Below are 22,466 nucleotides of genomic sequence, written 5' to 3' on the forward strand. Positions count from 1 at the left end.
TGAATTTCTGAATTTCGGACTTTCTGAATTTCTGAATTTCTGAGTTTCTGGATTTATGATTTTCGGAAAATCAGAATTTCAAATTTGACTTTTCGACTTTTTGAATTTTTCAAGATTCCCCTCCCGAATATTTCACAATTGTATCTTTTTTTTTTTGCTTTTTTAAATGACGATTTTGTAGTTTGTAGTCTAGCAGACCAACGTCATGCTTGTTTGGGTTTGCTAGACTATAAACTACACCTTCTCATCAGCAGACAACTTTTCACTGGTCTGCTATCTATATTTTGTAGTTTGTTGTTTGGAAAAATTTTAGGAGCCCAATTCTTCTAAAAATTTATCTTCTTCCAGAAGAGACAAGAGCCCCATTCTAAGCTATTTTTTCCAGACCTTTTTCTTTTCCCTCTCTCATTTCCCCATACTCTCTCACTTCTTTCATTCCATGTTTTGTCTGTGTCATTCAAGGATTTTCAGCTGCTTTTCAGAATTTTTTTCATTTTTTGTGTTGTCGAAAGATAAAATCGATGACCTAGAAATCCCAAATTTCTCATTTTCTAGGCCATGAGTGCATTTGAATGTCAGAAATGTGAAAATGAAGAGAACGAGGAAGAAGAAGAGGAGGAGGATCAGTGTCCTACAGTAATACGAAGGGTACGGTTTTGTAGTTTGTAGTGTCTTTAGCAGACCAAAATTTCAAATTTTCAGTCCTACTCTGCCGATTGGCTGCACAACGATGACTCTTCTGGAGCCGACGAGGATTCTGAAGAGGATTCAGATGCCGAGTTTCTGGTTCATCCTTGCTTGAGAAGTATTATCAAATCGAAATCCGCTTATGCGGTTCCCAGAAGTCGCGGAGATGACTTGGCATTGGCCAAAAATAGCAGTATTAAGCCAAGCAAAACAAGCTTTGAGGTAGGTGATAAGGATTGGTCTGCTAGACTACAAACTACATATAATTGGATTTACCGTAAACACTGCGACCCGAACAAAGCGTCAACTTTGAGCTTATATATCTCGGTTGCTGTAAAAGATATCAAAAAGTAGTCAACTGATAAAATGTTGTTCGTAATGTGTGAAATATTTTATCAGTCGACTTGTTTTTGATATCTCTCACAGAAAATGAGATATATAAGCTCAAAGTTAACACAATGGGTTGGGCACTCTGTTAGAGTGCTTACCATAGTTGATTTGAGCCGTTTTTCTAGCAGAACAAGACAGAAAGATTGACATCTTGGAATTTTGTAGTTTATAGTCTATCAGACCAACTCAGGCTCTTACTTTCAGATCTCCCTCTCCAGAATGATCGAATCCACCAGTAAAAGTATTGCACAGGAAATTGAATATTCTGTAGCCGATCTTCTGCCGACCCTAGATGAAACGTGGCCGGATCCAGAAGAAGACGAAGAGGAGACGAGGAAAAAGAGGAAGAAATCGAATGTAATGAGGTACGGTAGTTTGTAGTTTGTAGTCTGTAGGAGACAAACGCACACGTGAAGCGTTTAAAGTTGGGAAGCCCTGTGCTTGGCGACATTAAGTAGGCTTTCTTCAAAAACGCATATCTCTGAAACTAAGAAAGTTAGACATTTTTTGTTAACTGAAAAAATTTTTAAAAAAATTTTTTACATATTTTCGATGTTGACACCTTTTTTCTAGCTACAGTATTTTTTGAGATATGCGTTTTTAAGTTGGCGCACACCCTCTCAGTTGGCGCACACCCTCTCGTGGCGCCAAGGTAACTAAACGGCCGATCACTGGTTTGGGTCTGATAATGTTCTTTCTGTAGTTTGTAGTCTAGCAGACCCATGGATTTTCAGATACTCTCCAAGTCTCTCATCTGATCTCTCGCTAAATCTCAAAGGGAAAGAAGACGATGAAGATGAAGAGGTCAAAAATGAGCACCGCCCATGTTGGTCGTCCCCACCGAACTTCTTCGACGACAGCTTCAGAAGCGTGTCTCCTTTGAATCGTAACACTTATTTTGAAATTTTAGAAATCTAAAACTTGAAATTTTCAGAAAAATGCTGGTCAGCTCCAGATCTAGAAGACGTCAAATTCCCAGCCCTAGAAGAGCCTCCGACAATTCCTTCGATTCCAATTTTGAAGGAATTAATCGATGAATCGTGCCTGGGATATCCCGTGATAGAGACTCCAGATAATGGTAAGAATCGTAGTTTGTAGTTTGTACTCAAATACAAACTACAAGACCTCGGTTTTTTTCTCGGTTTTCCTTTTCCTTGTGCCATTCTTTCTAGAATTTTTAAAAATTTTGAAAATTTCGAAATTTGGCATCACCTCATGCACCATCCCCGATCCCTATACTTTTTCAGACCCATCCGTTTGCTCATACCGTCTACCATCATCGCTTGGCTCCGCCCCCTCACCCAGTCCACCCCGCCCACTTTCACCGGTTTTCGGACGTCCCGCACCCCCACAATGTGAACGATTTTTTTTTGTTTTCTTCCTTCAGAGTTTATAGTTTGTAGTCTAAAATGCAAACTACAGACTACAAAACATTTTGGTTGATTTTTTGGTTTTTGGGCACTTTCGGAATTTCCAGAATTTCCAGAATTTCCAGAATTTCCAAAATTTCTAGAATTCTAGAATTTTAGAATTTTAGAATTTTTCGAAGTTTTGGAAACTTTAGAATTTTTTTAATTTTTGAAATTTGTGTCTGCAAATTCAGTTATTGTAGTTTGTAGTCAACCAGGCCAACGCTTCCGTAAGGAGCCGACCAGAGCTTTGGGTCTGCTAATGCGTACTCTCTAGTTTGTAGCCTAACAGACCAACGGCAGTGTGAAGAGGGAATCAGTAGTTTAGGCATGCTAATGTTTGTTTTGTAGTTTGTAGTTTAGCAGACCTACGCTCACGTTAGGCGCCAGCCATAACTTTGGGTCTGCTAATGTTTACTTTGTAGCTTGAAGTCTAGCAGACCAAAACTCTCCGAACTTCCAGACCGCATCCATCTCTCCCAATCAATGCAACTGCCACGTCGACCCGATATCGAGGCATTTTTGGCAGATTGCCAAAATGACTACACGCAAGCTCCGCCCACTTTTAATATTGGATCAGAAGAAGAAGAAGATGATGATGATGACGTGGCTGGAATCATCACTGAAGAAGATGAAGATGATTTTTATGATGACGACGATGATGAAGACGACGAGGAGGATGTTAAGAAAACTGAAGAGGTACTACAAACTAAAAAGACTACAAAAACTACAAAAACCACACAAAAAAGTTTTCAGGTCTGGCCCGAGAGAACCGTCGCTAGCTTTGGCTGGTCTGATGGCGTCCAACGGGCTGTTCACAGATCTGCCACGTTTCAAATCAATCGATATCTTGAAGAGAATACGGTATCCCCACCGCCAGTGAGGATTACTGTATCTCGATCCGCCCACTCCCAGCTTTACAATTTGGGAGCCGATGAGACAGAGGACGATGCTGAAAATGAAAATGATGACGTGGCTAATTCAGAAAATATGAATGGAGGAGAGAATTGCAGCTCTGGAGTGTCACAGTTGGATGAGACGGAGTGGTTGGTGTGGAATTTTCAGTTTCAGAAGTTGTAGTTTGTAGTCTAGCAGACCTTCCCGATACAATAAGTATGCTATCTTTAAAGGTGCATATCTCCGAAACTAAAAAAGCTAAAAATTTTGTGTCAATTAAGAAAATGTTTAAAATAATTTTTTGCATATTTTCAATGTTGACAACTTTTTTCTAGCTTCAGTAGTTTTTGAGATATGCACTTTTAAAGGTCGGTGCCAAGGTAACTAAAACGCCGACCACTGGTTTGGGCCTGCTAACTCTTACTTTTGTAGTTTGTAGTCTAGCAGACCCAAGTTTATCTTTTTTTTTCCGCTTGCCTTGTTTTGCCTGGTCACTAGACGCAAAATTTTCTGATTTTGCTGGTTGCCATAACAATTTTTTTTCGTTCAAATAACTGGAAAATTTATTTATTTTCCCAAAAAAAATGTTCCTGGTTGTGTGTTTTTTTCACTTTAAACCTGGAATTTTTTTGAAAAATCGTATTTGAATTTGCAAAAAAACCTGGAAAAATCTAAAATTGCTCAAAATTTGATAACTTTCTGAAGACAAAAAATTCAGAATTTGAAAAAAGTCAATCTGGTTATTAGAAATTTACGATTATATTTTTTAAAAAAATATCTGATTGTCTAGACATTTCAATTTTTTCAGTTCAGAAAAATTTTTTAAATGTCTGACTCGTAAAATTTTTAATAATCTGGATTTTTTAAAGTCTGAAATATAGAATTTCTGAATATCTGAATTTAATTTTAGAGATTCAGAATTTTGAGAATTTTGAGAATTTTCGGAATTTTTGGAATTTTCGGAAAATTGGAAGCAAAAACTGAATTTCTGAATTTCCGAAATTCTGAATTTCTGAATTTCTGAATTTCTGAATTTCTGAATTTCTGAATTTCTGAATTTCTGAATTTCTGAATTTCTGAATTTCTGAATTTCTGAATTTCTGAATTTCTGAATTTCTGAATTTCTGAATTTCCGAATCTCTGAATTTCTGAATTTCTAAATTTCTAAATTTCTGAATTTCTGAATTTCTGAATTTCTGAATTTCTGAATTTTTACACTTCTGAATTTTGGAATTCTCTTACCTAATCGTATCAATAGGGCTTTGCGATGAGAAGGAACCTGAAAATCGATAAGAAGGAACCTGAAATTCCATGGAACAATTAAGATTTGAAACTCAACAATGTCAAAAAAGCAATCTAAACCATCGAAAAACTTATTTTTTGAGTATTTTTCATCTAAAAGTCCGGATAGCCGAGTGGGATTTTTCATTAAAATCTACCAACCTGAAGGTTGCGGGTTCGAACCCCACCGATGGAATTTTTTTGGTATTTGTGTAATTCAGAATTTATAAATTTCTCTGAAACTTTCGAAAATCCAAAAAACCCAATTCCCACTATTTTCAATGTAATCCTATATCTCTAATTTTTCTGGGGGCGCCACTCTCCCAGCTGTTCAGCTTCATTTATTTATTTCTATTTACTATATATTTTTCGTACTACACCCTCCCGCCCCATAACAATTTTTAGTGCTCCTCCTCTCCTTTTCCATCTCTTGAGTATTTTTTAATCAAAAAATAAAAGTATGGAGAGAGAGAGAGAGAGAGAGAGAGAGAGAGAGAGAGAGAGAGAGTGAAGATATGTGAAAAACCCGGCTCACACAACTTTTGCTCTCCCTCTCTCCTTATTTGGCCTTGTTGTTTTTTTGTCTCCTTGACGTCTGACACTACTCTCCCTATTTTTTTCTTTTTTGTTCATCTGTGCTGAGCTCTCTAATATATTCATTGAAGCTCTTTTGAGACAAAAGTAGTGGGGGCGAACATGAAAACTTTTTTTTTTTTGAATTTTCGATTTTATGTTCTTGTTTCCTTTTTTTGTGTGAGTCTTGGTCTTGCCGTGGGAGGCAAAAGTTTTGGAAATCTGGAATTTTTAGTTTTTCAAAATTTCAGAATTTTGAAAAACGTCGACTTTGGATAAGATAATGATTTAAAGTAATTTAGATCCCGAAGATCGGACAATTTGAATTTTTTCTGAAATTTCGAAAAAAAATCTGAAAATTTAAGAAGTTTTGAAGATATGGAATTTTTGGGATTTTTGGAATTTACGGAAAATTTTCGAACTTTTGGGATTTCAGATTTTTGAAGTTTTCTTGCGCTTTTGGGATTTTGAGAATTTCCGAATATCAGAATATGGGATTTTGAGATTTTCGAAATATCATGTATTCTAAAATTCTGTAATTCTAAAATATTCTAAAATTCTAAAATTCTAAAATTCTGTAATTCTAAAATTCTAAAATTCAAAAATTCGATAATTCTAAAGTTCTAAAATTCTGTAATTCTAAAATTCTGTAATTCTAAAATTCTAAAATTCTAAAATTCTAAAATTCTAAAATTCTAAAATTCTAAAATTCTGAAATTCTAAAATTCTAAAATTCTAAAATTCTAAAATTCTAAAATTCTAAAATTCTGTAATTCTAAAATTCTAAAATTCGATAATTCTAAAGTTCTAAAATTCTGTAATTCTAAAATTCTAAAATTCTAAAATTCTAAAATTCTAAAATTCTAAAATTCTAAAATTCTAAAATTCTAAAATTCTAAAATTCTAAAATTCTAAAACTCTAAAATTCTAAAATTCTAAAACTCTAAAATTCTAAAATTCTAAAATTCTAAAATGCTAAAATTCTAAAAATTCGAAAATAAGTTCAAAAGTCAAAACTTGTCAGTCATTTCAAAAAAAAAATAAATGTATCTTCCTCTTCCTCTCTCACAAAAATATGACGAATTGTGAAAAACTTCAAAAACTGATCGCTATTTTGAAAAATGTACAAATCTACTGGCTCAAAAGAAGAAAAAGTGGCTTTTCTCTTCTGCGGAAAGGAGGAAAAATTCTAATCCCTTCTTCCTTCCTTCCCCCAATGGAATTTCATTGACCCAATTCTTTTTTTTCTGGCCTCCGGCCGGAGCCCTTAGTTCCATTTTCTTCCCTTTTTTGGTCCATTTTTCTACTAAATTTCTATCTTTTTTCTTTTATTTTTTGTGTATCTTTTTCCCCCGACGGCCTCATAAACTACTCTTCTTCTTCTTTAGTTTGAGTACTATTTTAGAAGAGCACTCTTTTTGGTGCCACGTGGCAATGAATAATTGGTCCCAAGAGGACCCGATTTGGGTTTTCTAATTCATATTTCTGTAGTTTGTAGTCTAGCAGACTAAAAAGACTATTTTATGCTTGAAAGGACATGTCGAATTTTTGAAGTTTTGGAACTTTTACAATTTTTCTGATTTTTGGAATTTTTGGAATTTGGGTCTCCTGCAAATCCTTTATTTGTAGTTTGTAGTCTAGCAGGCTCACAATTAGGAAGGTTTGGGTTCGCTGATCCTTATTTTATAGCTTGTAGTCTAATTACACATTAGCAACCCACCAGATTTTTCGGAACCCTGAATTTTTGGAATTCTCGGAATTTTTTGGAACCTTTTGAAATTGTGTGCTAGTTCATGTTTTCGTAGTTTGTAGTCTAGCAGACCAAAGGACTAATCTATCTTTACAGGCTTTTCGGAATCTCGGTTTTTTTGGAATGTTTTGAATTTTGAAATTTTTTTTGTTGGAGTTTTTGGAAAGTTTTCGATTTTTGGGAGTTTTTAGAATTTTAGATCTTGGGTCTGCTAACTCTTATTTTGCAGTTTGTAGTCTAGCAAACAGTGCAAAGGATTAACCTAATTATACAGGTTTTTCAGAGTTTTCAAATTTTTGAGTTTTTTCAGAATTTTCGAAGTTTTTGGAATTTTTTGGAATCTCGGAATCTTCCGAATTTGCGGAATTTTTGGGTTATTTTGGAATTTTCTGAATTTGGATTTGCTAATTCCAATTTTCGTAGTTTGTGGTCTAGCAGACCAACACTAACGTCAAGCGATTTGGGTCCGCTAATTCATCCATTGTAGTTTGTAGTCTAGCAGACCGAAAATGTTTGATATTTTTTCCCTTTTTTTTTCTTCTAGACTTGTTGCAAACTTTTTTTTTCTACCTATATTCACATTTTCTGGGTAACCTGATATTCTTTTTTGCTAGTATTACGTAGTATACTATTTTTAAACCTAATTTTTCAGATTTTTCTTTAAAAATGAGGGAAAAGTTAGAATTTTGGTCTGCTAGACTACAAACTCAGAAACACTAGCAGACCGACCAAAATCGTGCGCATTAGAACCGTCAACTTTGAACCGATATATCTCGTTTTTCGTCAAAGTTATGGAAAAGTTGTCAATTGATAAATTGTTTATCATAATATCAGAAGTATTTTATCAGTTGAAAGATTTTTGATATCTCTTAGAAGAGCCGAGATAATTGAGCTCAAACTTTATAGTGCTCTTTTTCCAGGTTTTTGTTAAAAACCAGGTTTTCTAGTCAATTTTTTATCTTTTTCTCTGAAAACCTCGATTTCTCAAATCTCAAAACCCCCATAAATCCTTTTTTAGTACCACCACCAAACCAAAAAATTTCGTGTTCTTTCCTGTCAGCGCTCTTTCTAAATAACTCATCCCCTCCCCAAATTTTTCTCTCCTTTTTGCTATCCTCCTCCCATGTATAACGAAAAGAGAAGAAGAAGAAATTTGGGTTGACGGATTGAGTTTCCTACTTTTCCCCCACCATTTTCCGAGAGAGAGAGAGAGACCCGTCATACGGGGGGATGGACCTCACACGGACAGGACTCATTTTGTTTTAGTCTTGTTTTCACGCGTCACCACCAAACATACATACATTTTTAGAGTTCTCTATCTTGTTTTAAAAGTACAGTACCGGCCAATAAGATATAGAAAAACGGATTTTTCAGTTGATTGTTGGCCGCTTTTTTTAAACTATAAAATAGAAAAAATTTCCTACAATGCTGTGTAAAAATCATATTTCTAGCGCTTCTAGGAGCCGAGATAGAGTCACTCCAAGAGGCTAGAGACGCAGACGACGAGACACACTGCGTCTCTAACCTCGGAAACTTTAAATGACCGCGTCTCGATGTCTAGATGAGCTAGAAAGTTGGTTTTTGGACAGAATTACATGGTTTGAAATGGGTTTTCAGATTATTTATGGAAAAGTATTTCTTTTGCGTGGTTTCTGACGTTTTGATACCCATATTGCCCTAGTTTAAAGAATTTTGAATTCCGAATCCAGAAGACGTCAAAATTCATATTATCACTAAACTAGGTCGATATGGGTATCACAACGTCGGAAATCACATAAAAAGAACAATTAACGACGTAGAAATTTCAAACAACTGCGAATTCAGAATTCAGAAGACGTCAACGAATGGAATTTTCGAACCTTTGGAAAATTTTTTTTGCCGTCTTCTGAATTCTAAAAACGCAGCTTTCTGAAATTTTCACATCTTTAAATCGTTTTTTAAGTGGTTACCGAGGTTTTGATATTTATTTTATTTTTTATTTTATTTTTTTTATTTTTATTATCTGAATTTTGACGTCTTCTGAATTCTCAGAATTGAAAATTCTTCGGACTAGGGCAATATGGGTATCAACATATCGGAAATCTCATAGAAAAGAAAGTTAACGACGTGAGAATTCCAGAAAACTGCGTTTTCAGAATTCAGAGCAAAGGGTGGCAGAGCAAAGGGTCTGCTAATGTTTATTTTGTAGTTTGTAGTCCAGCAGACCTCCAGATATCCTATAAACAAAACTATACAGAGCAAATTTCCTCCTTCGCCGCTTCGTAATAGGCGGGTACCCATTACTTCACGGAATCTAAGACTTTTGCTCCGTCCGTCCGGAAATTACATGGTTCTTTTTTTAGTCGGCTCTTCTACCCTATTCCTCCAATTTCTCATTTTCTCATTCCTCGGCCTCTTTTTGCCCCCCCCCCCCCCCCTTCTTCAATTTTCTCAATTTTCTTAAGAGGTTTACTGAAAGAGAAAAGTCACCCGAGAAGGTTGATGTTTTACTGGAAAATTTAGGTTTCTGAGAATTTATTTTGCATAGAATCTAGATGACGTGGCATCTTCTGAAAATACCAAAAGGTCAGAAGCATCATTTGAAATTCTGGAAATTCCTTCTTTTTTTCAGAATTTTAGAACAGGGATTCTAATGAATTTTTCATTTTTATCGTTAGTGCCATTGTACATCCTTTTTTTTTGCTTTCTGGAAGATTCTTCCACTCATTTTTGTAGTTTGTAGTCTAGAAACCCAAGGTTTAATCTAGCTATACAGTTTTTTTTTGAATTTCAGATTTATTTGAATCTTTCGAGATTTTTGGAATTTTCGGATTTTGAGTTTTTTTTGGAATTTTCGGTATTTTTGAAAATTTTGAATTTGGGTCTGTTAATGTTCACTTTGTAGTTTGTAGTCTAGCAGATCAAAGCGCGCGCAAGGCGCCGAGAAGATCAATGGGTCTGCTAGTCCTTACACTGTAGTTTGTAGTCTTGCATACCCAGGGCTAACGTTAACCGACGACCAGTGGTGTGGGTCTACTAGTCCTTACTTTGTAGTTTGTAGTCTAGCATACCAAAGCTAACGTCAGGCGGCGACCAGTGGTTTGGGTCTGCTATTGTTTGCCTTGTAGTTTGTAGTCAAGCAGATCAAATTGACGACTCTATGCGTGATATGATTTGGGTCTGCTAATTCTTATTTTTGTAGTTTGTAGTCTAGCATACCGACGCTCACGCAAGGCGAAGACAAGAGCTTTTGGTCTGCGAATGTTGCCCTTGTAGTTTGTAGTCTAGCAGACCAATCTATTCATGCCGTTTCTGTTATAAATAGCTTGAAAACTAGCCTTTTCAAACATTTTTCTTTGATTTCAGCCAAGCATTCTCAACTCGCAAGGCGTGGATGGAACGTGGCAGCTTGGCGTGCCTAGGCTCCGCCCACAATTGCCACGTCATCAATGCCGACCTACCTAGGAACCATCACCGGTTGCATCCGGAGATAATTGATAATGGAGTGCACGCAAATGGAATTCAAAGTCAATACGGTAGGATTTTTTGTAGTTTTTGTAGTTTAGCAGTCCCATCTTCGGTAATAGATTTTTTAGAATTGAGAATCTGAATTTTGACGTCTTCTGAATTCTCAGGATTCAAAATTCTTGAAACTGATCATTTTCTACCGTCACACACAAAAACCAAAAAAATGCCACCGGTCGGGTTCGAACCCGCGACCTTCAAATTGGTAGATTTCAATGAAAAATCCCACTCGGCCATCCGGACGCATTTTTGAAAAATGATCAAAAAATGAAATTGTTTTTTTTGACATTTTTGAACATCCAAAATTAAATTACAGGTTCCTTCTCATCGCTGGCGCAAGCTGAACCATCGACATCTGTAATGCGTCGTTCGTGTACTACAGATGAATTCAGAAGAGTCAGAAGACGTCTGCCGAGAAGACCAGATGAGCTGGGTGAACCCATCGAACTTCCACAATCCAAGTCAATGTACGAAAGAGCACTTTGTGCACAGTTTGGGAATTCTGCTGGATATGCCACGTCGCCTCCAGAAGACTATACACTACGAAAAGAGCGAGAGAGTGTGGAAATGGAGAGACGCAGAGAGAAGACGAGTCGACCGCCAAGTTTGGCATTGCAAAGCACTATTGATACTATTAGGTACGAAATTCAGAAATTCAGAAGTTTGAAAGCTCAGAAAAGGAACAGCCAAAATTTTTAATTTTCAAGTAAATCATCATTTTGGTCTGCTATCTCCAAATTGTATAGTTTGTAGTCTAGCAGACTCATTCACCCTATGTTCCACAATAAATTATCCATTGCCTCCTCCTCCTCCCTAACCCATTATCCCACAGCTCTCTCCATTTTCCCGACACAATTACTGCTCTCGGAGCATCTAGTCTATTCCCAAGGCCGTCCGTTTTTCCCCTTCCTTTAATCTCTTTGAAAACCTGACTCCGCCCACAAAAACAATTGGGAGGAAATAGTGTTGAAAAGTGATAGAGTGTTTAGAGAAAAAGAAAAGAGAGAAATGAGTTTGGAAAAAGGCATTCTTCTGGTGTTCTCTAAATGGAGTGGAGAAGACGTCAACGTCTTCTTTTTCTCGTTTTTTTTTGAATCTAGGAACTTGATAAAAATCCAGATTGGTCTGCTACCTCTGAAACTGTAGTTTGTAGTCTAGCAGACCCATCGCCCGTGGCCTGCTAACGCTGTGCGTATAGTTTGTAGTCTAGCAGACCCATCGCAATAGCCTGCTTGGCTATAAACTACAGTAAATAGAACACCAAATCGTGTATAACAAAATGTGTAATTTGTAGTTTGTAGTCTAGCAGACCCATGAAACTGAAATCGTGGGTTTTTTTTTCAATTTTCAGAAAATTTAATTTTTCTAGGAAACCAAACTTTTTCAGCAAGAAAATACATAGTTCAAATTTTCTGCCAATTTGTGGATACCCGTTTTCATAGTTTGTAGTCTAAACATTATAGTTTGTAGTCTGACCCAAAAAAGGAAAAACGTCGTGGGAGAGTAATTGGAAAATTGGAAGAAAAAAAGACAAAAGAAAGAAAATTAGGTTGTTTGAAAATAACAAAAAAAAAGTTTTGAAGTTTCTGGAAATTTTCGGAAAAAAGTTTTTTTGTCAGAAGTTTTAAAAATCTTCAAAAACAAAAAATTCATTTCGAAAAGCTCTGAAAATAAGAATTTCCGAATTTCTGAACTTCTTTTTCCTCTAGTAATACCGTAAAACCTGTTTTAGAAGGGCCGACATTGCTCCAAGGTAGCTCTGTAGGGCTCTTCTATTACAGGGGCCTTTCAATTAGAGGGGGCCCTTCTATTTCTTTGGCCAGTTTTTTTTCCGTAATTTAGCATCGAAAAATTCGACGAAGTTCTGTTCAAAATTCATGAAAATCTGCCAATTTCACCAAAATTTAGCAAGATGTTCATCGAAAAATAGAGTTTCAACAAATTTCTTTTAAATTGTGGAGTTCCCGGAATATCTCCACTGAAATAGTACCGAAATTTTCTGATTTCATAACACATTTTGAAAAGGCGGGTCCATTTTCACAGAGGGCCCTTCTATTACGAGGGCCCTTCTATTTTTCCGAGCCCCTCTCGGAGGGCCCTCCTATTAGAGGCGTCCTTCTATTAAAGGGCCCTTCTATTACAGGTTTCACGGTAAATCAATAACTTTGTTTCGCCTTCTTAATTATGTAGTTTTTTTTCAGAAATTCCAGCGCAATGGAAGGAGGTCCACGTCGTCAGACTCCAATGAGCAACCAAAATCATCCCTCTGCTACAGTAATCGATCCGTGTGCTCATCTGGAGACACCGATTTCTCCGCATAGTGAGTTATTATTATTTTTTTTGAATTCGAATTGAATTTTTTTTTCAATTTCATATGAAAATAAATAGACAAAATTGCACTTTTCGAGTCCTAAAGAGGCGAAAAATTCTGGGTAATTTATCATTTTCTGCTCCTAGCAAAACAGAAAATCGATTCATCAAAGCAAGAAAGTTTCCTGTTGTGCTTTTTCATGTTCTTCCGAATGCACTTTTTCATTTTTCATCTATTTCCTCTTTTTTTTTTGTTGGTTTGACAGATTTAGGCATTTCAGTAGGGATTTGGAGGTCAAGAATCGAAAGAAAACTTTTTTTGCTGGAGAAATTTTGAAAGGGATCAAAAATTAAAAAAAAATCTGGTAAATGGAGATTAGAATTAGCAAGAGTTTGCTGAAAATTTTTAAAGATTTATGAAAGGTTTAGAAACAATTCTGACAGGAATTTTGTTCAAAATTTGCTATTTTTGGGAATTCTGGAATTTTGGAAACTTTAGAAATTTCGAATTCTTGGGAATATTTTGGATTTTTTGGAATTATCAGAATTTCGGAAACTTTTTTTTTGAATTTTTCGGAATTTTGGGAACTTTAGAATTTTCATAATTTCTGGAATTTTTTGACTTCAGAATTTTAGAATTTTAGAATTTTAGAATTTTAGAATTTTAGAATTTTAGAATTTTAGAATTTTAGAATTTTAGAATTTTAGAATTTTAGAATTTTAGAATTTTAGAATTTTAGAATTTTAGAATTTCTTACTTTTTACTTTTTGTTTGCAGTCTAGCAGACCAAAACAATCAAGACACGTTGCAAGAATTCATATACAAAATTTTTTGAAATTTTTAAATAAATTTCGCAATTGTTTCAATCAATTTTCAAGATTTCAGACACTGCTTATTGTCGAATTAAAAAAAAGTGACACCTGAGAATTTGAAAAATTTTGCGTTCAAGTTTAGTTTTTTTTGCTGAAAAATAGATTCTAGAGATGCTAGCGATCATTTTTATACCAAGAAATCAAAATTTTGTTCAAAAAATCCCACTAATTTCACATAATTAAATTTGTTATCTACAGTATCCGTTTTCGCTCCGCCCCCTCGTAAATCGACACGAGCGTCGTCTCCGAGATTTTCAGGTGTCACTTTTTTTAATCCGACAATAAAACCTGTAATAGAAGAGTCCCCTAACACTTAGGTTTGAGCTCAATTATCTTAATTCTTCTGCAAGATATCAAAAAGTTGTCAACTTATAAATTGTTTATCATATTATCACCAAAATTTTATCAGTTGACAGATTTTCGATATCTTTGATAGGGATCCAGATAAATTGGTTAAAGGTGACAGTTTGGGTGCGCTTCTATCAGAGGTAGTACGGTAGTTTTTGTTTTCAGAAAAAAATCTGGTATATCTCTATGGCATCATTTTGGCCACCTAATCAACAGATGAAATGATTAAAACAAATGAAATTAAGTTTCCCAAATATTTTTGATTCCAAGAGCACTTCTTCTAATGAAAAATGCCGGAAATTCTAAAATGAAAAATGTTGCCATCCATCCATTCTTGTCTCTCCGCCTTCTCCCATCTGCTCTTCTGAATTGAATCTAATTTCCGATGCTTCCCCTGGCTTTTTCCGAAAAAGACGTCATAAACACTTTTGCCTCCGCCATTTCTCTGCTCTTCTTCTGTTTCCAAAAGGAGATAGTGGCGTTGAGCATAAGGGGAGAAGAAGAAGAAGTAGAAGAAAAGGCAAATCTGTGTGGTGAATCTTCAGAAGACACATGCGCCTTCTTCTTTCACAATTCTTGTCTTCTTCTTCTTACACCAAATAATGGAACAAAATGCTCCCACACCACACTTTCTCTCTCTCTCTCTCTCTCTCTCTCTCTCTCTCTCTCTCTCTCTCTATCTTTAAAGGGACACAAAGTTTATCGATCCTCTTCTTCTTCTTTTTCAACTAACTTTTTTTATTCCAGAGAGTTCCTCCCTGGGATGAGTCATTCTCTTTTTTTGTTCAAAGAGATGAGCAATTGAGAAAATAAGATATCAAAATTGTCTAGCTATTTTCTTAGAAGATGTTTTTGGGTGCTAGATTGAAATTTTAGATTTTTGAGAGTTTTTGGAATTTTCCGGATTGTTTTGCGGTTTTCTAGGACTTTGAATTTTCGATATAGAGAATTGTTCGGAGGGTCCCAGGATTACGGATTTTTTAGATCACTAAATTTCTAACTATCTGAATTATAGCATTTAGGTGTTTTTGGATTTCAAGGATTTCAGATTTTTTGAGTTTCAGAATTTCGAAAGTTTTTGAACTTCTAGAAAATTTTATAATTCCTGAAATTCAAAGTTTTGGACTATTTGGAGTTTCTGTTATTCATATTTTTTCGAATTTCCCGAATTTCTGAATTTCAGATTTTTCGAATTTCTGAATTTCTGAATTTCTAAAAACATTCGAATTTCTGAACATCCAAATTCAGTTTTTCTTTAATTTCTGGTATCATGAATTTCAAAACTCTGAAATTTCGAAGTTAGGAATTTTTGAGTTTCTGAATTTAAAAATTTCCGCATTTTCACATTTTCACGTTGGCTCGGAAGCGTCTTATTTTATTTCTTGAATTGCCTCAAATTTTGTGGCCGGGGTATTAAAAATTGGCTGAAATTTTCAGAACATGTATATGTACATATAAATAGGGAATTCAGAAATTCAGAAATTCGGAAATTCCGAAATTCAGAAATTCAGAAATTTAGAAATTCAGGCATGCAGAAATTCAGAAATTCAGAAATTCAGAAATTCAGAAATTCAGAAATTCAGAAATTCAGAAATTCGGATGTTGATTAGCAAGTTGAAAAATGTTCCGAATGATAAAAAGGTCCAATTATTAGATTTTGAAAAAAATGCGGTTTCATGTCGTGTTCATTTCCTTGGTATTCTTTGCCACCCTGTTCCTTCAGAATGACTAATCCAATCTCCCCTTTCCTGTACTTTTCCTTCCTTCATTTCCCCTTCCATTCACTCAGCTTCCCCAGGAACTCGAGGCCCCAGGAACTCAAGGACATCACCCCATTTCTTGTTTTCCCTTTTTGCGCTCTAGGACGTTTCCTAGTATGTGCTCATTAGAAATGAATGCCGCTGGCAGCTTCTGTCATTGACATTTGTCCCCATTTCTTCTTCAGAAAATTATATTTTGAAGACGTCGTTTCTTCAGAAGACGGAAAAATGTTGTTAACATCTTCTGAATACAAATATAGGAGAATCATCGATTTTATTGGCCATCTGAAACAGAAGCACTCAGAAAAAAAACTGAAAAACAACTAGAAGAAGGAAACGATAAGCTTGTTATTTTCACTTTTTGTAAACAATTTTTTGGTCTGCTAATGTCCACTTTGTAGTCTAGCAGACTAACGCTAGCTTTGTGCGTTTTGAGCTTTAGATCTTCCAATGTGAATATCTCGTAGTTTGCAGTCCAGCAGACCAACTGACACATTTCTAATGCGCGCTAGATTGGTCTGCTAGTGTTATCACCTTGTAGTTTGTAGTCTAGCAGACCAATCTATACGAAATTGGGCCGTGAAAAATCGCAATATATTTTTCCTATTTCTCCATATGTCAAAAAACAATGATTAACGACTTTTCCCTCTTTTTCGCCGCCGCCCCTTTTTTTATCCGTTTTCTCCCGACCAAAATTTTCAGTTCAGTTTTTTTTTTGTTTTCCAAATGCTTGGGTCTGCTAGACTACAAACTACAAATTTGGGATTAGCAGACCAAAATTGAAATCTTGATTTCCAGATTTTTTCCTTTTTTATGGATGACTATTCCAGATTTTCTGAATTTCTGATTTTCTGAATTTTCGAATTTTGGAATTGTTGAATTTCTGAATTTCTGAATTTTTGAAATTTTGAATTTCTGAATTTATGAATTTCTGAATTTCCGAATTTCTGAATTTCCTGGAATTTCTGAATTTCTGAATTTCTGAATTTCCGAATTTCTGAATTTCCGAATTTCTGAATTTCCTGGAATTTCTGAATTTCTGAATTTCCGAATTTCTGAATTCCTGAATTTCTGAATTTCCTGGAATTTCTGAATTTCTGAATTTTCTCGTTTGTAGCCTAGCAGACCAACCAACTCATTCATCATGTTCGTCCATCATCAACCCCCGTCATCTGGTTCCCCAGATATCATGCTCAAAAGGGAACATATCCAATTTCTCCTTTCTCTGCGTCTCTCTCATTTCCCATAGTATTTCTCATATTTAATGTGGCTTGTCTTTTTTCTCCATCTCCCCCCATGAGCACTAAAAAGACACCAATGGCAATCCAAACAGAGCCAAAAAGAAGGGGAGCTGGGACCACTAGCACAAATAATTACGTCATTTTGGGGACATTGAGCCTCCCTCCACACAGCTATATAGCTATTTTCTTTTCAGTTTTTATAGATGTGTTGAGCCACCGTTGTATATGTTTCTAGGAAATTGAAAATAATTGGTTTCTGAAAATTAGTGAATTCTGAGCTTTGAAAAGACACTTTCTTGAAAATTTTACACCAGAATGGTCAAGCAAAAATTCGCTATTTCTTCATTAGTGGTTTTTTAATTCAATTTTTCTTAAATATTTCAAACTTTATACTTTTTTGGTTTTCTGGGATTGTTTCGCAATTTGAACTTTTCAATAAATTTCTGAACAAAGACTTAATTATCATAATTAACAATCCATGTCAAAACAAATTAAAAATTATTTTTTTCAGTATTCCAATCAGTGCTCCCATCACCGACACCATCATCATCTGGACGTCGTCTACCAGCACTTCCAATCAATTCAGCCGCTCTTCTCCGACGAATTCCAATGGCGAACATCCCACCGAATCCACCATCAAAACTTCAAGATCATCAATTATGTTTTATGGATGGAATGGCGGATTCAATGATGGAACGATCAGGATTCGAGGATTCTTATTATGAGGAGGACGGCATTAATGGGAACAGTAGGAGACGAAGAGGACAGAGAAAATGTGAGTTTGGAAAAAAGTATACTGCGAACCTATGGTCTCCGTAAAACCTCCAATAAAAGGGCCCTCTAATTTTCACCCCATTTATCTCATTTCCTGTGAAAGGTATCAAAAAGTTGTCACCTGATAAAATGTTTATTATAATATCTGAATCGTTTTATCAGTTGACAACTTTCTGATATCTCTCACAGGAATTTAGAAAAATCGGATCAAAGTAGACACCCCCCCCCTTTCATTACGGGGTTTACGAGTTGATTGCTGTGAACGTTTTTCTAGCTAGTATATGAATTTCTGTGTTTCTGAATTTCTAAACTCCAAAACTTCAAACTTCAGAACATTTTTCTTTTTCTCTTCTCCCACTTTACCCTAGATTAGTTCGTTTTTCATTTTAGCCTTCTTCTCTCCAGATGACTCATCTGGAGTCTCCTCGTGCACGACGTCGGACAGCCAGAATCCCACCCATCGCGTTCAATCGGCGTTCCATCCGAGGTCTGCTAGACTACAAAAACTACAAAGACTACAAACTAAAAAATTTTTCAGACATCCCGATGAACTGCTTCTGGAGATTGGAGATGCTGTTCACGTCGATAGGACTGCCGACGATCATTGGAGTTATGGTAAGATTTGGGATACACAGACACACAGACTGATTTTAAAACTTTTCAGGAACAAATTTGCGTACGGGACAGTCTGGAATATTTCCAGCTTCTATAGTTTGCGAGATTGATTTGGTCGAGGAGATTTGTTTAGGTGCACTGCCAACAAACACGAATAGTGAGTTTGTGGTTAAAAACTACATTAGCCTGATCGCTTTGGGTCATTTTGACAATTTTCAAAACTGCCAAGTTTCCGATCTCTTTGAAATTTTTCGGAAAAAAAAACTTTGACGTCTTCTGAATTCTGAAAAACGCAGCTTTCTGAAACTCTCACGTCGTTGACTCCATGTGATTTCCGATGTTTTGATACGCATATCGACCTAGTTTGAAGAATTTGGAAACCAGAATTCAGAAGACGTCGAAATTCAAATTCTCGGTTTTTAGCTATTCGCTGATTTCTGAAAGACACCTCTTCTTGGCCAGCACTGATAACGTCAAAAAAATGACAAAAAATAATTGGAATTCGACCAACCCATATCGACCTAGTTTAGTGATACACTGAATCTTGACGTCTTCATAATTCTGAATTCGTAATTCTTCAAACTAGGGCAATATGAGTATCAAAATGTCGGAAATCTGATGGAAAAGAGTCTTAACAGCGTAAAAATTACCGTAAGCTGCGTTTTCAGATTGCAGAAGATGTCAAATTCCAGATTCTGAATTCTAACAGACCTATATTGAAAACTATGCATTTACAGTTTTTTTGTTTAAATTTTGAAATTTTTCTCACAAAAAATTACTAAAATCTTCGAAATGCAACCAATCTGGGGGTTTTCAACGATTTTGGATTTTGTAATCCTCGTGGACACGCGAAATTTGAATTTGAAAGTTTTTAAATTCTGGAAAACGCAGCTTTCTAGAATTTTCACGTCGTTCTCTTTTCCATGTGATTTACGACATTTTGATACCAATATCGACCTAGTTTAGTGATACACTGAATTTTGACGTCTTCTGAATTCTGAATTCGAAATTTCTTCAAACTAGGGCAATATGGGTATCAAAATGTCGGAAATCGCATAAATAAGAGAGTTAATGACGTAAAACTAACCGTAAGCTGCGTTTAAAAAATTTAGAAGCCGTCAATTGGGGTTGATCGAATTTTCCAAAATTTCCAAATTTTTCGAAGTGATGGAAAACTGACAGCCAATCTCTAGATTTCTGAAAATGGTTAAAATGTAAGAAAATCAACTGAAAATACGATTTCGTAAATCTTATTGATCGGTACTGTATCTGAAATTCCCAGAAATGCTAAACGGAGATCGTGACACGTTCTACCTGACAATGTTAGCATCCATCGAGGTTGCTCATCATAAAGGAAATGACGTTTTGACTCAAGCGATGAACAAAGTGCTGTCAATGTACAAAAATTCGGAGGAGATTATTGTACCGCAGACGGTGCTGATGGAAATCTCGTTTAGAGGAATTCATGTGATTGATAAGAGAAGGAAGAATGTGAGTTGACCAAAAATGACCTAACTTGTGCAATTTGAGTTTTCTAGGCCACCATGGGAAGTGGCCTAGAAATGACCTGTCATTCAATTGGGGTGATTTTTCAGCCATTCATGATGGTGGCCTAGAAAATGCAAAGTTAGCTAAAATTGCCAAGAAAACATAGCAGGAGGATTGTAAGACATTTTTGGACCATTAACTCCGATGGTCTAGAAAATGCATGTTGCGAAATTTAGGCCACCATGATAAAATGGCCTAGAAATGACCTAACATTTTCCTGGTGTGGTTTCTAGGCCGTTTTGAAGCGGCGGCCTAACTTTGAGTTAATTGATGGTCCAGAAATGTCCCAGAAACCATCTTTTGCGTTTTCTAGGCAAATCATTTCGAGAAAGTTAGGCCACTACGTTAAATGGGTCGAGAAAGCACACCGAATGAATATCAGGAAATTCCTAGGTCATGTTAACATGGTGGCCTAGAAAACTCGACTTGCAAAAGTTAGGCCATCAGGCTTGAAAAAAAAATTCCAACCAAAAATTTCTCTACTTTTCCAGTTTTTCCAATGTCCAATGTTCGATTTCTTCTACAGTCTCCAGAACATTTCATTCTGCGGTGCTCACCCGAAACAATTGAAGTGCGTTAACTGACCAATTAACTCCAACTAATTAACGATTTTCAGATATTTCGGATTCATCACCAAGCATCCCCTTTTGCCACGTTTTGCCTGTCACGTCTTCATGTCAAAAACGACCACTCAACCGATCGTCGAGGCTATTGGGTACGGTAGTTTTTGAAAATTTTGGATTACTGTAAACATTTACAATTTTTGGATCACATTTTAATTTTTTGGACTAATTGGAGCATTTTCTTGTCGGTTTCAATAAAAAATTTCCGGATTACTGTAATTTTTTCCAGACGAGCCTTCAAACGATCCTATGATGAGTATATGGCATTTGCTCACCCGACCGAGGATATTTATTTGGAATAATATGTTTCAATTCTAAATTTCACATTTTTTGATCTATCATTTTTTTTTCTTTCTTTTGGCTATTTTTGATTTCCAGAGCTAGTTTTCCCATTATTGTACGGTTTTTTTACAATTTGAAAAATCTGATGTCATAATTTTTTCATGTGAAACTCTTTAAAAAAGGTATTTAAAAATTTTTCTTTGATCTTCATTTTTTCCGGAAAATTTTTTTCCCGAAAAAAACATTCAAAACTAGATCAAATTTTTCATATTGACTTTTTCCTTCATTTTTTCTGTGTTTTTTCAACGTGTTTTCCCGGCTTTCCTGAACATTTTCCTGCTTTAATTTGTTTTCAGACGACAAAATAGATAGAAAAAAAGACCAACCAGAATTTATGGAACGGATTTTTGACCCAATTTTGGGGTGAGAGCTGAAAATTTGAATTTCTGAAATCTGGAAATTATAGAACCCTAGGAATTTAGGAGCCTGAATTTTTGAATTCGTCGTATAATTTTGATCTAGATTTTTGGATCTGATATTTTTAATTTTATTGGGAAAACTTTTCAGCAAATAATTGGTCAAACTATTTTCGATTTTGTAAAGAAGGCGAGGTTCTTCGTGGGGTGTGCAGGTGAGCGTGCTTGTCTATCTGTTGCGCATCCACAGGTAGAGGCGGAGTTGCCCGGGTCAGTTACCCTCCAACCCAGTCTAAAGGTGCCCTCAACCCACGCAACGACACTCCGCTATCCCGCTCCGCGCGCGCGCTCTGAATTCGAATTACTCTTTTAGTTTTTGGGTGCGAGCTTAGCTAATGCTCGTTGTTCTAGACTCTTTTCTAGTGAATTAAGTTAGTTTGCTTAGTTTTCAGGTTTTTAATCATTGTTTGTTTCTGTTTAACCCGGGTTGCGTCGCAATAAAACGTTATTGTGACATATCTCGTTGTTATTCTTCTATGTTTATCACAGGAATCTGAGAAATCGTCTAAATATCTAATGGAGTTATTCAGCTAGGTAAAAAACCTGGTATTTTACATAGCAAAAAAGGTCAAAAACTAGGTTATTTACCATTTTTGCCAGGTAAGAAATCAGGTTTTTTACCTAGCTGAATGACCCCATAAATATATTCAAAAACCCAAAATACCGTATAACCTCTAACTTCGAACCCACATATCTCGGTTCCTGTAAGAGATATCAACAATAAGCTGATCAAATTTTTGTGGTATTTTGATAAACAATTTATCAGTTGACATCTTTTTTTATATCATTCACAAGAACTGAGATAAACTCGCTTGAAGTTGAAAGTTGGGCCTATCCAATTTTTCAAAATGTCAAAAATTTGAACTTTTTACAGGAATTCATTTTAATTAGTTTTAGTTCTATCCCATTGGTAAATGCTGTAATAAAAAAGCCCCCTAACTTTGAACTTTGAGCCAAAATTTATCTCGGTTCCTTTTAGTGATATGAAGAATTTGTCAACTGATTGTTTGTTGATTATGATACCAAAAACATTTTATCAGTTGACACATTTTTGATATCTCTTACAGTAACTGAGATAAATAAAGCCAAAGTTGACCATGTGAACGCCCTTCTATTATAGGTTTA

The 22,466-nt window shown here is 35.6% G+C and overlaps 2 protein-coding genes across 2 annotated transcripts; both read left to right on the top strand.

Moving 5' to 3' along the window:
* Nucleotides 1-558: 558 nt before the first annotated feature.
* On the top strand, nt 559-3,566 carry Cbr-jip-1 (the record flags this gene model as incomplete). Its single annotated transcript, XM_045243195.1, has 7 exons — nt 559-648; nt 703-909; nt 1,282-1,442; nt 1,812-1,963; nt 2,012-2,155; nt 2,325-2,404; nt 3,243-3,566. The coding sequence occupies 7 exons, from the start codon at nt 559-561 to the stop codon at nt 3,564-3,566; spliced, it is 1,158 nt and encodes a 385-aa protein (XP_045093392.1).
* Nucleotides 3,567-10,360: 6,794 nt separating this feature from the next.
* Nucleotides 10,361-20,885, top strand: CBG07104 (the record flags this gene model as incomplete). The annotated part of the gene is made up of 11 exons (XM_045243196.1): nt 10,361-10,502; nt 10,808-11,129; nt 12,693-12,811; nt 17,535-17,798; nt 18,188-18,284; nt 18,336-18,412; nt 18,462-18,569; nt 19,695-19,903; nt 20,452-20,531; nt 20,577-20,675; nt 20,813-20,885. The coding sequence occupies 11 exons, from the start codon at nt 10,361-10,363 to the stop codon at nt 20,883-20,885; spliced, it is 1,590 nt and encodes a 529-aa protein (XP_045093393.1).
* Nucleotides 20,886-22,466: the final 1,581 nt, after the last annotated feature.

The sequence above is a fragment of the Caenorhabditis briggsae genome, assembly GCF_000004555.2.
Source record: "Caenorhabditis briggsae complete genome, chrII, whole genome shotgun sequence".
NCBI classification, from domain to species: domain Eukaryota; kingdom Metazoa; phylum Nematoda; class Chromadorea; order Rhabditida; family Rhabditidae; genus Caenorhabditis; species Caenorhabditis briggsae.